The 13,979-nt window shown below is 45.5% G+C and overlaps 1 protein-coding gene across 1 annotated transcript in view; it reads left to right on the forward strand.

The window, feature by feature from the left end:
• The window catches only part of IGBP1 (immunoglobulin binding protein 1), a 38,354-nt gene extending 24,856 nt beyond the window's left edge, over window positions 1-13,498 (forward strand). Inside the window, exon 6 of the mRNA XM_084869719.1 lies at window positions 13,024-13,498. Coding sequence (XP_084725845.1) covers window positions 13,024-13,166 — 143 coding nt within the window. The 3' untranslated portion in view covers window positions 13,167-13,498. The remainder of the gene's footprint in view (window positions 1-13,023) is intronic.
• The last annotated feature ends 481 nt before the right edge of the window (window positions 13,499-13,979 follow it).

A 13,979-nucleotide genomic window follows, 5' to 3' on the forward strand; every position in this document is an offset into this window, starting at 1 on the left:
GCAGGGTAGCAAAGGCATAGCATGAGTCAGTGTAGATGTTGGTACGCTTATTCTTACTGAGTTCTAGGGCTCTTACTAGGGCCCAGAGTTCTGCCCTCTGCACTGTCCATCCTTCAGGCAGAGCCCGGTGTTTCAATTGTCTGAAAGTTTGATACCACTGCATGTCCAGTTCGTCTTTTCCTTCATCTAAGAAGCTGCTGCCATCTGTGAACAATACCAAGTCCGGGTTTGGCAGGGGCCTATTCGTTAGATCTGGCCAGCTGGAACAAACCTCCTCTAGGACTGCCAGGCAATCATGCTCATGAGCCCCCTCAGCGATGGGTAGAAAGGTGGCAAGATTAAGTGTTCTCATTGCTTCTAATACCTTACCTGCGGATTCTCATATAACAGCACTTGATGCTGAGTCATTCGAACACGAGTCAGCCAGTGTTTCCCCCTTGCTTCCATCAGGGTGACAACAGCATGAGGTACTTTTACATTTAAGTTTTTTCCTAAGGTAAGCTTATCCGCTTCCTTGACTAATAATGCCTTGGCTGCAAGGGCCCTGAGGCACGGGGGCCACCCAGAGGCAACTGGGTCAATCCACTTGGAGAGATAGGCTAGTGGACTTTGCCAGGGTCCAAACTCCTGGGTTAGAACTCCTAGGGCTACCCCGCTGTTCTCGAGAACAAAAAGATTAAAGTCTGGTAGCCCTAGTGCTGGGGCCTCAGTGAGCTTTGCCTTTATGGTGATGAAGGCTTTCTCCTGTTTGGGACCCCAGTTGATGGGTGCCTTTTCTTCTTTTAAAGCTTCATAGAGAGGCTTGGCCAGGCCTGAAAACCCTAGGGTCCAAATTTGATAGAATCCTGCCGCTCCCAGGAATTCCCGAATCTGCCGCCGGGTGCTAGGGACTGGGATGGCACATACTGCCTGCTTCCTTTCAGTCCCTAGCCTTCATTTCCCTTGGGTGATCTGGAAGCCTAGATACTTGACTTCTTTCTGACAAATCAGTGTCTTTTTCTTAGACACCCAATAACCTGTTTCAGTTAGTAATCTCAGAAGGGCTCGTGTTCCCTCCCAGCACTGAGCTCATGTGGAGCTGGCCAGTAGGAGGTCGTCTACATACTGGAGTAGAACACACCCCCAAGTCCTCAGATGCTAGTGCTCCACTAAAAAGAGTAGGGGAATTCTTAAACCCTTATGGCAGTCTGGTCCAGGTGAACTGCTCCTTGGCCCCTGTAGTTGGGTTTTCCCATTCAAAAGCGAAGAGAGGCTGACTGGAAGGTGCTAGTCGAAGACAGAAAAAGGCATCTTTCAGTAAACCATTCCACCTCTGATGGGATGAGTCCCAGAAGAGTGTAGGGGTTCGGCAGTGCTGAATGCAGGGTTATCACAGCCTCATTAATAGCCCGTAGATCTTGCACCGGGCCGTAGTCATTAGTCCCAGGCTTTTTGACAGGCAAAAGAGGCGTGTTCCATGGAGACCTGCATCGTTTAACAAGTCCCCACTGAAGCAGCTGGTCTGAGTGGACCTGGATTCCTAGGCATGCTTCTCTCAGAATTGGATATTGGCAGATTTTGACAGGCTGTGCCCCAGGCTTTAACTCAATTAGCACTGCGCATGGTCCTTAGCCAGGCCTGCAGAATTTTCTTCTGCCCAGACCAGTGGAAATTCCTTCTCTAATTCAAGTTCTAATGGTGAGGCCTTTGTCTGGGGGGTATAAAGTCTCCATTCTTCCTCCCTCGGCACTTCTAGGGACAGGATCATTGGGGAGGTCTCCTCACCTAGGTGAAGCTGTGCTGAGCCATCTGGGGCAAAAGTGATTTCTGCCTCCATTTTGGCTAAAAGGTATCTGCTCATAAGAGGCACTGGACAGTCTGGCAAGTACAGGAATTCATGAATTACTTGATGACCGCCAAGTTGGCATTGGTGAGGGCGGCAGAATGGTTAATTGGTCTGGTCCCCAGTAGCTTCAATAATGGTGACCCCCTTTCCTGAGAGAGGCACTACTTTCTGAGTGACTTCTGAGTGCTTAGCTCTAGTATCAACCATAAAGTCCACAGTCTGGCCCCCTATTTTCATTCTGACCGTGGGCTCGTGGGGGCCTAGCTGAAGTGAGCCCGGTCTGTCCTAGTCGGAATCAGCCATTGCTAGCCCAATGAGATCTGCTTCTGGTGACTCTGATTGATAGCAACTGGGCGGAAAACTTTGCCGTTTGGGACATTCATTCTTCCAGTGTCCTGTCTCCTTACAATAGGCACACTGGTCTGTCTCGTCTCAGGCTCGCTCTTTCTTTTCCCCCAGGTCTGTATCCTTGCTGATCTGTCTGGAAGCCTGAGCTTCTAAAAGCTGCTGCTATTATCTTGGCCTTTCTTTGTATTCTCTTTTCTTCCTCCTTCCTTGCTGCACTGTCTCACCGATCGATGAAAACCTTGTTAGTTATCTGGTAGCATTCTTTCCTGCAATCCCTTCCAGTTTCTATAATTTTCTCCTGATGTCAGGTTGAGCTTGGCCTACAAAGACGGCATTTACCATGGTTTGATTTTCTGGAGCCTCAGGTCTAAAGGGGGTGTAGATCCGGTATGCCTCACATAGTCTCTCATAGAAAGCTGCTGGACTTTCATCAGGCTTCTGGAAGACCTCAGAGATTTTAGCCATGTTGGTGGGCTTCTTGGCTCTGGCCCTGACCCCCTGGAGGAAGGCCAGATGATACCTTTCTAGCCCGGTCCTTCCATCTTCTGAGTTCGGGTTCCAATCGGGTTCCTCATCTGAGAAGGCCTCCCTGGCCCATCTGTCTGTATCTAATATTCCTGCTGGGGACTGGGTCTGGAGCCACTTCCGAGCCTCTGTTACTACTCTCATGCGCTCCTCAGTGTTAAAGAACGTGAAAAGGAGCTGCTTGCAGTCCACCCAGGTGGGCTTCTGGCCCTGGAAGATTGTTTCTAGGAGGTCTATCATGGCCTGAGGCTTTTCAGAATAAGCTGGGGTGTGATGTTTCCAATTCAACATGTCACTGGTGGTAAAGGGCTGATAATAATAGACTGGCCCTCCCTCCTGCAAGGTCCCATCTCTACCAAGTACTTTGGCACCCCGAATCTCTTTTAGAGGCATCTTACGTGCTGGTTGTGACCTGGGCCCTTGATCAGCTGAACACAAGCGCTGCCCAACTGGCTCTGGAGACCCTGGTTGAGGAGAAGCAGAAGGGGGCAGTGTTTCTGGACCTTTCAGACCAGCTGGGGAAGCACTTGGTGCTGCCTGTGGCACATATGGAGATGGCAAAACTAGCGAGACTTCCTCAGGGGATCCTGGCAGAACAAGGGGTTGGGTTCCCTTCTGAGAGACCTGTTTCTTTTCTTCTAATACTAAAAGAAATACTTACAGAACCGGACCCAAAGCTACAAGCCTGGAGGGTCTCCTTAAAGAAAAGATCCTTAATCAGCACAGGCAGGACCAGGGCAAGTAAAATCTCTCACCCTGTGGAGCTGGGAGCCCTGCCCCTGAAAGTCCCAGTCAGCCAAAGGAGACAAGAAAAGCTGCAAATACCTTTAAATCTACCACAGAATTCTAAAATTTCAACCCAACAAAGCAAAATCACAGAGCAAACCAAAGGCCCTAGTACACAAACATAGACAGAAATTTTTATCAACTATCTCTCCATGATAGAGAGCAAACGTCTCTGAGAAAACTAACTCAACAGTGCTGCTTGAGACTTTTGCAGATTGTCACAAGTTCAGCCTTTAGTAAATCAAACGTTTTAACCAGATGAACAAACAAAATCAAAGTAGCTTTCCCTTTCACACAGACCAGTTAATCTGCTGCAGACAGACAAACATCCGTACTCACACTCTCTCAGTAGACTAGTCCAGCCTGGAGCTGAGCAGATAATGCCCAACTCCCCAGATGGGCATGGGGGCACTCCCGGCACCTATGCCCCAGAACAGAATTCTCAACCAATGTCTCAGTGAGAACCTGCCGGATGAGTTAAGACTGCGTCCAGCCTTCCTTCTCGGTAACAAATGGGCTAGTCCCACACAAAAACAAACAGAAGATTGAACCCACAATTCCTTAATTGAATCTGAATTCACTCACCTCCATAGTTCTGATTCCTGATTTACCTGACGAAGTCCTATGACTTCCGAGGAAATGATCAAGCTCCCCCTTCCACTCACTTGGAGTAGGCCAGACTGACTGGGGCCCCTACCTTACCGATTCTGTAGACAAGTCCAGAGGTGTCTGTACACTTTCTCCAGATGCCAGCCGGGTCCTGGGCTGAGGTCTGGGAGCGCCTGGAGGTTCTGTTTCCCACTCCCCCCCCCCCAGTTCAATAGGTACCTGGTCAGGGAACAAATGTTGCAGGACACCAAAGAAATAACACGCATGCTTCCTAGAGAAAGGGAGGGATCCCGTTTATTAACACTAGTGGACTAATTTCCAAATCAGAGTGAAGAAACACGCAGAGGGCTTCACTTTTTATAACCTTCTGGGGTTTTTGTCTTGCAGATATGTTTCTGCCCCCCTTCCTGGGCTTATGGGAAGGCCCCCAGGTGTTGGCGGTCCCCAGGCTATATCCAATGATCTGTTCTGGGGCCAGCGGTAACAACCCCCCTCCCCCAGGACAGTGCATTGTTCACAGTTTTTATGGCCTGACATGCCCTGCAAGACCAGTTTCTTCCTCAGTACTTACGTTAGAAAAAAATATAAAAAATCAATTATCTGAGGCCCTACCTTAACAATTTGAGGGAAACAAGAACAGAATAATCTCAAAGTACATAGAATAAGGGAACAAAAATAGAGTCTAGTGGTGTGGTAGTGATAGTGATGCAAAAAAGTTGAACATAATGTACAACCCTATGACCTGGCAGTTTCACTGTTAGGTATATAGTTAAGAGTGTGAGACTATACATTCACAAAAGACTTGCACAATAATGTTCCTAGCAGCATTGCTTCTAATATCCCAAACTGGACACTACTCAAATGCACATACATAATAGAATAAATAAATAATTGTTGCTATATTCACACAATAAAATTCTACTTAGCAAAACATTTATACTAATGGTAGTTTCTCAGCCATAAGAAACAAATATAGCTGAATTTTGTAAACATATTTATGAGTGAAGAAAGCCAGACAGAAAAGAGTATATACTGTATGATTCCATTCGTATAGAGTTTAAACAGATGAAGATTCTATTTGCTGATTAAAAGCCTGTGTGGTGTTCATCCTTAGTGGGGGCTTATGAATGGAATGGGACCTTAAGAGGACTTCTAAGGAATGAATACTGTTTTCTATCTTGATCTGGGTACTGATTACATAGATATGTTCAGATATAAAAATTTAATGAGCTATATACTATGTTTTTTCTACATGTATGTTATCTAAAAGCCTAAGCGACCAGAATGACCAGAACGACCGGTTGCTATGACATGCACTGACTACCAGGAGGCAGGCACTCAATGCAGGATCTGTCCCCTGCTGGTCAGTGTGCTCCCACAGCCAACCTCCCCCAGCTGGCCAACCCTTTGTGTCCCTTTCCCCAGCCGGTAGGCCCTAATTGCCTGATTGGGGCCAGTCCCTGGGCTAGGATGGCTAACCAGGGGTGGGTGGCGGTAGATGAGGTTCTTTTCCCATGGTGGCTGAGAGCTGGCTCCCTCCTTGGGGCTGGCAACCAACCTCCAGTACCCTGTTCCTCCCCCCACCTGCACGTTCCAATCAGCCTGCCATCCACCCACCACAGTGACAGTGTGGTGGCAAGAGAAAGAGGAGTGGGGGAGGCGGAGAACTGTGTGATGGCAGAGCACTGACGATGGTGGTGTAGGCATCTGGCATCTGTTCCTTCCACGCCCAGCCCAGCAACTGTCACTTCCTCTCCCAACCCTGCCAGGGCCTTTGGGCCCTGGGCTGGGATGGGGAGCCAAGGGTGGGTGGGGGCAGATGCGGCTCTTTTCCCAGGGGGGCCAAGGGCCGGTTTCCTCCTCTAGGCCAGTGGCCAACTTCCTTTGCCCTGTCCACCCCCCCTCCAGCCGGCAGACCCTGCTGCCTGCCCACTGTGGTGGCAGTGTGGCAGTGAGGGAAGTAGGTAGGGAACCGCATGGTGGTGGAGCGCTGACTATAGTGGCATCCATATCCAGCATCCGTTCCTTCTGCACCCGGCCCAGCAGCTGTCGCCTCCTCTCCAGCCTGACCCTGATCGGCCTGGCTCCTGTCGTCTCTGATCACCAGCCAGACCTAGGGGCCCCACCCATGCATGAATTTCATGCACTGGGCCTCTAGTACTTTAATAAAAATACAAAAGACAACTGACAGATAATATTCACAACAGAACTAGGTGACAATTTATCCCCATGGCTCTCACACTAAACAGGTAAGGGAAATCACCCTCAGTACAAGATCAATAGGTGATTGGCATCTGTGTGGAAGAAAGCAGAAGAATTGACAGACAGACCATGTGAACAACTGGACAAACACAAGAATTCCAAATAGCAAACAGGTATTCACTAAAAAGCATGGCAGTCCATTTAAGAACAACACTTGAAATAGGAGCGGTTTTTGCCACCAATAAAAACTGGGTGAGTCCAGCCAGATTGGCTTTGTGGGAATGTTATCCTGTGCACTGAAAGGGTTTGGGTTTGAATCCCAGTCAGGGCTTGTGTGATGTTTCACTCTCACATTGATTTTTTCTCTCTCCCTCTCCCTTTTTCTCTAAAGTCAATGTTAAAAAGCATATCCTCAGGTGAGGATTAAAAAAACACCTGGGTAAATATAAAGGGCTTGTGGTCAGAAGGTCTGATAGGGGTGGAGTAGTCTAGTCCTTAGTGAACTTTTGAAAATGACCCACCAGATCTCCCTTCCAGGACAGGGTTCTCCCCTGAGGAGAAATTGCTGAGAATAGAATTGAAACAATAAAGAAAAGAAGGAAAGAGAAAGTCCAGATAAAAGTGTAAGAAAGGACCAGAATCAAGAACTAATTAAACAAGGCCTATTTCTTTAACAACAGAAAGACAACTTCTGTGAAGTTAGAAAAGCCACCCTGAACCTACTTCTTTCTAAAAGTAAAGGACAACTTAACCACACATCAGAATTAATAATAGGCTGCAGTGATTGTTGCACAGCTCTGAATATACAAAACAAAACAAACAAACAAAAAAAACCCCTGCTGATCTGTACACTTTAAATCAGTGAATTTTATTTTATAGTATGTGAAATGTATACAATAAAGCTGTTAGAAAGTGAACAAGATTATCAAGGCCAAAGTTCACACAAAATTACTATAAGGGGAAAAAGAATCAAGAGCATTCCAAAAAACAACAAATCTAAAATATACTTTTTAAAAATAAGTTGAAAGACATTAAGAAAATTATATAAGACATGGAAGAATAGTATTAAGCCAGGTTAGAAGAACTCGAAAATGTGGTGACAACTTAGGGAAAATAAAAAAGAAAGAATAATTTTGCCTGGAGAGTGTGGCTTAGGACCTCTGACCCAAGAGATCACGGTTCGATTCCCAGTCAGGACACATGCCTGGTTGCAGGCTCGATCCCCAATGGGGGCATTTGGGGGGTAGCTAATTGGTGATGTTTCTCTTATCGATTTTTCTATTCCTCTCTCCTCTCTTCTCTGAAATCAAAACATACTTTTAAAAAAGGGGCATTTTAGTACACTGCTGGTGGAGGATGCAGACTGGTGCAGCCACTGTTCAAAACAATATGGCATTTCCTCAGAAAATTAAAAATAGGACTCCCATTTGACCCAGTGATCCCACTTCTAGGAATATATCCCAAGAAACCAAAAAGCACCAATCAGAAAGAATATATGCACCCTATGTTCATAGCAGCACAATTTGCAATAGCTAAGATTTGGAAACAACGTAGGTGCCCGTCAGCAGATGACTGGATCAGAAAACTATAGTACATCTACACAATGGAAAATTCTTGCCATTTGCAACAACATGAATGGACCTGGAGAATACTATGCTAAGCAGAATGAGTCAGTCAGAGAAAGATAAGTATCATATGATCTCACTCATATGTGGAATCTAATGAACAAAATAGAATTTTAGAGGGAAGGTGGGAATGAGAGGATGGGTAGGGAGTGATTAATCAGGGAACTTGTATGCATACTAGAGGCCCAGTGCACAATATTTTTGCACAGGTGCAGTCCTGATGCCTTGCTGGCAATCGAAGTGTGAGCATCTGGCATGAAAAGGCAGGTCCCAGCTGACCTCTGGCTCTGGGCAGCACCTGGGATCCTGAGCCCCCACACACCCCCTCCACCTCAGTCATGGTGACCAAGCCTCCAAACAAAGATGGTGGTGAGCTTGGCTGGATGCTGCAGGCCAGGGCTCAGCATGGACCTCTGGGCTGCCCAGCAGTGCCACATGAAAGCTGGACATGCAGCGCGCTCTCTCCCAGCAGGCCTCACAGACCAGCTCCTGCACAAACCCATGGGGAACCCAACTGGTCCCTGCAGTCCTCTTGGTTGCAGCCGAGCTCATCCAGAACAGGCTGCGCAGATGCAGTGTGGGTTCCTCACGGGCACCCAGCACCTGAGTGTGGTGACTTCCCCAGTATGCAAGCCCTGGTGTTCTCATTGAAAGTAGTAGGGGGAGTGAGAGCAAGCTTAGACACCCTGCATTCTCAGTGCACCTCCATCCCTCTCACCCCTGCTCCCAGATAGCCAGTGAGAGGTTGCAGCGGATCGTCCAACACCCATCATGTTCTGTGCCACCTCCTGGTGGTCAACACATGTCATAGCAAGTGGTCAACTGCCCAAGGAGACAGTTTGCATATTAGGCTTTTATTATATAGGATATGAATAGCCCACGGACACAGACAATAGAGTGGTGAAGGTCTGGAGAGGCAAGCGCAGGGTGGAGGGGCCCAATGGAAAAAAACAAAGGAGACATTTGTAATACTTTCAACAATAAAGATAATTTTTTAAAAAATGTTTCAGAAATGAAAGCTGCAGCAGAGGAAAGTGATAGGAAATGCCTTACTAAAGTAAAAAGGAACATGTTTTAAAAAGATTTGACATATCAAAGGAAGTAAGGAAGACCTGGCGTAGGATAGTAGGATTAACTGAAGAAGAAAACCAAAGCAAGAAAAAAGAATAAATGCTAAAGACTAATAGTAGGAGACTTTCCTGAATCTTAAAAAGATTTTATTATAAAAAGTGTACTGTGTACCTGAGAATTCTGACCCAAAATGACCAACAAATGATAATAAAAGTACTAGGCTGGAAAGAAGAAAAAATACTGTGGAAATTTCAGCCAAAAAAAGAAAAAGAAAAAAGAAACAAACAAACAAAAATGTGGTTTATAAAGGGAAGAAAATTAGATCACTCTGAAACTTTGACACCAACATTTCATGCCAAAAAAAAAAAAAAAAAAGTGGAGTAACAGATATTACAATATTCAAGGGGGGAAATGTGAGCCAAGGACATATACCTGCTAAAACTGTCTTTTAAGTGAAGGGTACAGAGATTTATCAGTATGCAGTAACTTAAGAGCTACTGTTCCTATGATTTCTTTCTGAGGAAATTGCTAGAGAATGAGCTTCAGACAACCAAAGTGATGAGAGAGACATTAACATGAGGACTGGTGGCAAGCATCCTATATAAGAAAAACATGTAAATTGACCATACCTCTGCTACTCTCACCAGCCAATCAGGAGTGAGTATGCAAATTAACCAGACAAAGATGGGTTAATTTGTATACACAAGCACCTGGCAGAGAGCAGTGGGGGAGAGCTGGTTGTGTGGAGGACTTGGCAGAGCAGAATGCCATGGGACAGAAACAGAGCAAGAAGGGAATACCCAGAGCACGGGGAGCACCAGGAATTCTGGGAGGAGTAGTTCTGGAGGAACCAATTATCTTGAAAAGTGGTAAATAATGTGAAAGTATCAAACATTTATTTTGTTTTTCTCCTGGGTAATCAAATAGTAGTAGATGAGGGTAAACCTCTCTTTATAAATGTATTCTAGTTAATAAAAAGGAAATGTTAAAAGTAAGTGTGTTACCTTTTTGAAACATATGGGAAATTAATGAATCTAGGCATTGTGCATCAACAGCTGTGCCACCTGATGAGGGAAGGCAGCACCTCCTATAATCATGATGAAGGGATCAACCTGAATCAGATCAAGCCTCTGTATGAACTTGCTAATCTACAGAATTTCAAAAGAATATGTTGGACTGCATCGTGACTATTCAATTAACAAAATCCAAGATTTGAGGAAACTCTACAGATCTGATACCCCCAGCTTCTTCAAGACAACATTTAAAGAAAGGAAAGAATGGAAGAGGAACCTTAAAAAGATACCAAAATAGCTCTAGCTGGTTTGGCTCAGTGGATAGGGTATTTACCCAAGGACTGAAGGGTACCAGGCTTGATTCTGATCAAGGGCACATTCCTGGCACAATCCCTGGTCCTGATTGGAGCATGTGCAGGAGGCAGCCAATCGATGTGTATCTCTCAAATTGATGTTTCTCTCTGTCTCTCCTTCTCCCTTGCACTCTCTCTAAAAATCAATGGAAAAATATCCTTGGGTGAGGATTAACCAAACATAAAATAAAAATAAATACATCATAAATAAAAATCAGTAGAAAAATATCCTTGGGTGAGGATTAACAACAAAAAACAAAAAGATACCAAAATATTTTAAATGAGCAAGACTAAACTCAGAAATAGTTGGCTAAGTAAAAGAAATGAAATACAAGACTATATATTACTTGATTCTGTTTCTTTGAAATGCCCATCCTACACTATAAAAACCCAGAGTCCATAATGACCGACCAAAAGCTCGACTGAACACTGGAAGTCAGTCCTGCAGTCAGTGCTGGGTTGCCGTGGAGACCAAGCACTAACTACTGTCAGTGCGGGTGAGGCAACCCAGCTCTGACTGCTGAGGGGACTGTTGATTAGCCTTTGCCTCTCTTCACCAGCAGCTACACCTCTTTTTTTTTTTTTTAATAAATTTTTATTGTTCATATTATTACAAATGTTCCTTTCCCCCCCCCCCCGCCTCCCCCCACTATTGCTCTCCAGGTCTCCATGGGGGCTGCTGATCAGCCCCGCCTCTCTGATCAGGCCTGGAGAGAGGCCCGGATACACTGACTGGCATAGAAACTGACCAGTCAGAACCAAATCTGTGTGAACTTTGAGGGGCCAATGGCTACCTAGGAGGTAGAGCTTTTGATGCTGACTGGCATAGAAACTGACCAATCAGAACCAAATTGCCTGGCAGGGGAGAGCCGTTGGGGCAAGATCAGGCCAGCAGGAAAGGGCAATTGGGGGCAACCAGGCCAGCAGGGGAGGGCAGTTGGGGGTGTGATCAGGCAGTCGGCGGGGGGGGGGGGGGGGGGGGGGGGGGGTGTTACTTGTGGGTGATAACAGGCCAGCAAGAGAGGGCAATTAGGGGTGATCAGGAAGGCAGAGGCAGTTGGGTGCAAGATCAGGCTGGCAAGGGAGAGCAGTTGGGGGTGAGATCAGGCAGGCAGGTGAGCAGTTAGGAGTTAGCGGTCCCGGGTTGTAAGAGGGATGTCCAACTGCCAGTTTAGGCCTAATCCTTGTCCGGTAGTCAGACATCCCCTGAGGGGTCCCAGATTGGAGAGGATGCAGGCTGGGCTAAGGGAACCCTTCCCCTCTGTTCACGAATTTCGTGCACCAGGCCACTAGTAATAAGACAAATCTATAGAGAAAGAAGGCAGAATAGTGATTTCCAGGGGCTGGAAGAAGGGAGGGAATGTGAATTAACTGTAAATGGGCACAAGGGGTCTTTTCGGGGTAATATAATTTTCTAATTAGATTGTGGTGATGAAGTCCCAACTCCATACTAGAAGTCATTGAGTAAAATGTGAATGTACAAATAGACAACTCTGGTGTTTTGGGATGCACATTTGGATTATAAAGCTGTAATGAAGTCCAGAAAGTTATTTCTATAAAAGGTGGTACAGTGGTTACCTTTGGGGCAGAGGGGGGGGGGGTGTTGTAATTTGGAAGATGCTCATGGAGAAGCTTTGGGATGGGTACAGAAGATGTTTTGATCCAGATGGAGGCTATATAGATATAGCCTCCATGTGAAAATGAAAGTTAAATATATATGATTTACAGTATTCTTTATTTTACAATAAAAGTGTTTTTAAAGAACACAAGGCTCCTAAGCTATTAGAGTAGATCAGATCCCCACACATTTCATTCTTTATCATAGTCATGAAACTGTTTCTCATAAGCAAACTCAGAGTCACCAGGATATGTTCTTTTACCTTGGAAGAGAAAACAATTAGTGCCAAAGAGATATAGCAGTTGGTTCAATTTCTTTTGGGTGTACATTGCTTGACAAGTGCCATTTGGACCTTAGACCCTGTTCCAGTCATGTGCAGAATAACACAGATATTCTCTTCTGGTAGGTTCGACTGCCCTGTGATTTCCAATTTTACACACAAGCAAAATTGTATAACTACCCTGTTTCCCCGAAAATAAGACAGTGTCTTATATTAATTTTTCTCCCAAAGTTGTGCTAGGTCTTATTTTCAGGGGATGTGTTATCTTTCCATGCACTAGGTCTTATTTTCGGAGGATGTCTTATTTTCGGGGAAACACGGTAACAGGAAATGGATGGAGGAGGGGAAGTCACCTATAGTTCCTGCTCCTTAGCATATCACAAATTATAAAATACATATTTTTTACTTTAGTGGTTTTGCTTGCTGGGGTTTTGTTGGTCAGTTGGTAGTTTGCTTTTTTGTGGGTCTTTTTCTTTTTGGGGGGCTGACAGGGATATTTAGCCATTTTAGTACTAATAATTCTTTCCCAAAATAGAATTCCTCCTGAGGGGCAACTTTTATGTTTTAGCTTTCTTATGAAAAGTACTCAGAGCACCCTTTCTTACTGTTGAACATGTCCTCTGTTAGGTATCTAAGTGCTCTCCCTGCTTCTGCTGGCCTCAGGCAGGCGGACAGCCATATGCCTTATTCTCATTTAATGTGATTGTGTTTAGAATGGCGCTGAGGTTCCTGACATTCTGTCACTTTCTCATTTTTCTACTTTGGTAGAGGCCAAAAGAGCAGCTCAACAAGAAGATCAAGAACAAAGGGAGGAAGAGGAGGATGAGCAAACACTCCACCGAGCTCGGGAATGGGATGACTGGAAGGACACCCATCCTAGGGGCTATGGCAACCGAAAGAACATGGGTTAGTCTTTCCACAACAAGATAAGACGACAGGGGGCGCACATCTTCCCCACAAAGGAAAACAGCACAGTCTTCCCCTCTCTGGGCTCCTGCTTCAGCTCTACCAGGAAGGCAAAGACACCTAATCTTGCTTTGCGTTCAATAAAGTGTCAAGCAATTAAGTATGTTTTGTTCCCTAGGTGATGAACCAGTGATTCTTATTTTTGCATTATCGTAATCATGTTGTATTTCAGATTCTTACGTAGGAAGATAAGGAGTACTGAGAAATGACTCTATAATCAGTGGCTGAATGAATTTTCCTTAAAAATAAAGTCCTTTCTATTATAACTATACAGCAATACTGGTGTCAGCTGGTTTTGTGTGTGCTTGTAGAGGGGAAGGGGGTCAGGAGTGGGTCCCTGGGCTTATGGAGAGATCCTGGTTGTCTGCCTTTGAACTGGGCAGTGAGTTTCCCAACCTCAGATCTGCAGAGCTGGGGCTTTCACTCTTCCAACCTAGCACTGAAATAACTTAATACCGCTCTACAAGGGGTGAGTACAAAACCCAGGACTTGCTCTGCCACACACTTCTTTTCAGGAATTAGAGCTGTAAATGAATGGATCGTAACAATCCTAACTGGTCTTCCTTGCCTTGGCCAGGAGAAATGAGATAAATAGATCAAGTGTTATGAGAGCTATCCTTGGTATGCATATGAGGCTGGGGTCTTTACCCTCCTGGAACTATTTGCCATAACACTTACTTAGGGAGAAGAGCACCTCAGGCTATAACGTAGCTCTTGAATGGGCCACCATAGAGCATTTTGGCCCTTCTTACCTGTGA

The sequence above is a fragment of the Pipistrellus hanaki genome (assembly GCF_964339955.1).
Source record: "Pipistrellus hanaki genome assembly, chromosome: X".
NCBI lineage: Eukaryota > Metazoa > Chordata > Mammalia > Chiroptera > Vespertilionidae > Pipistrellus > Pipistrellus hanaki.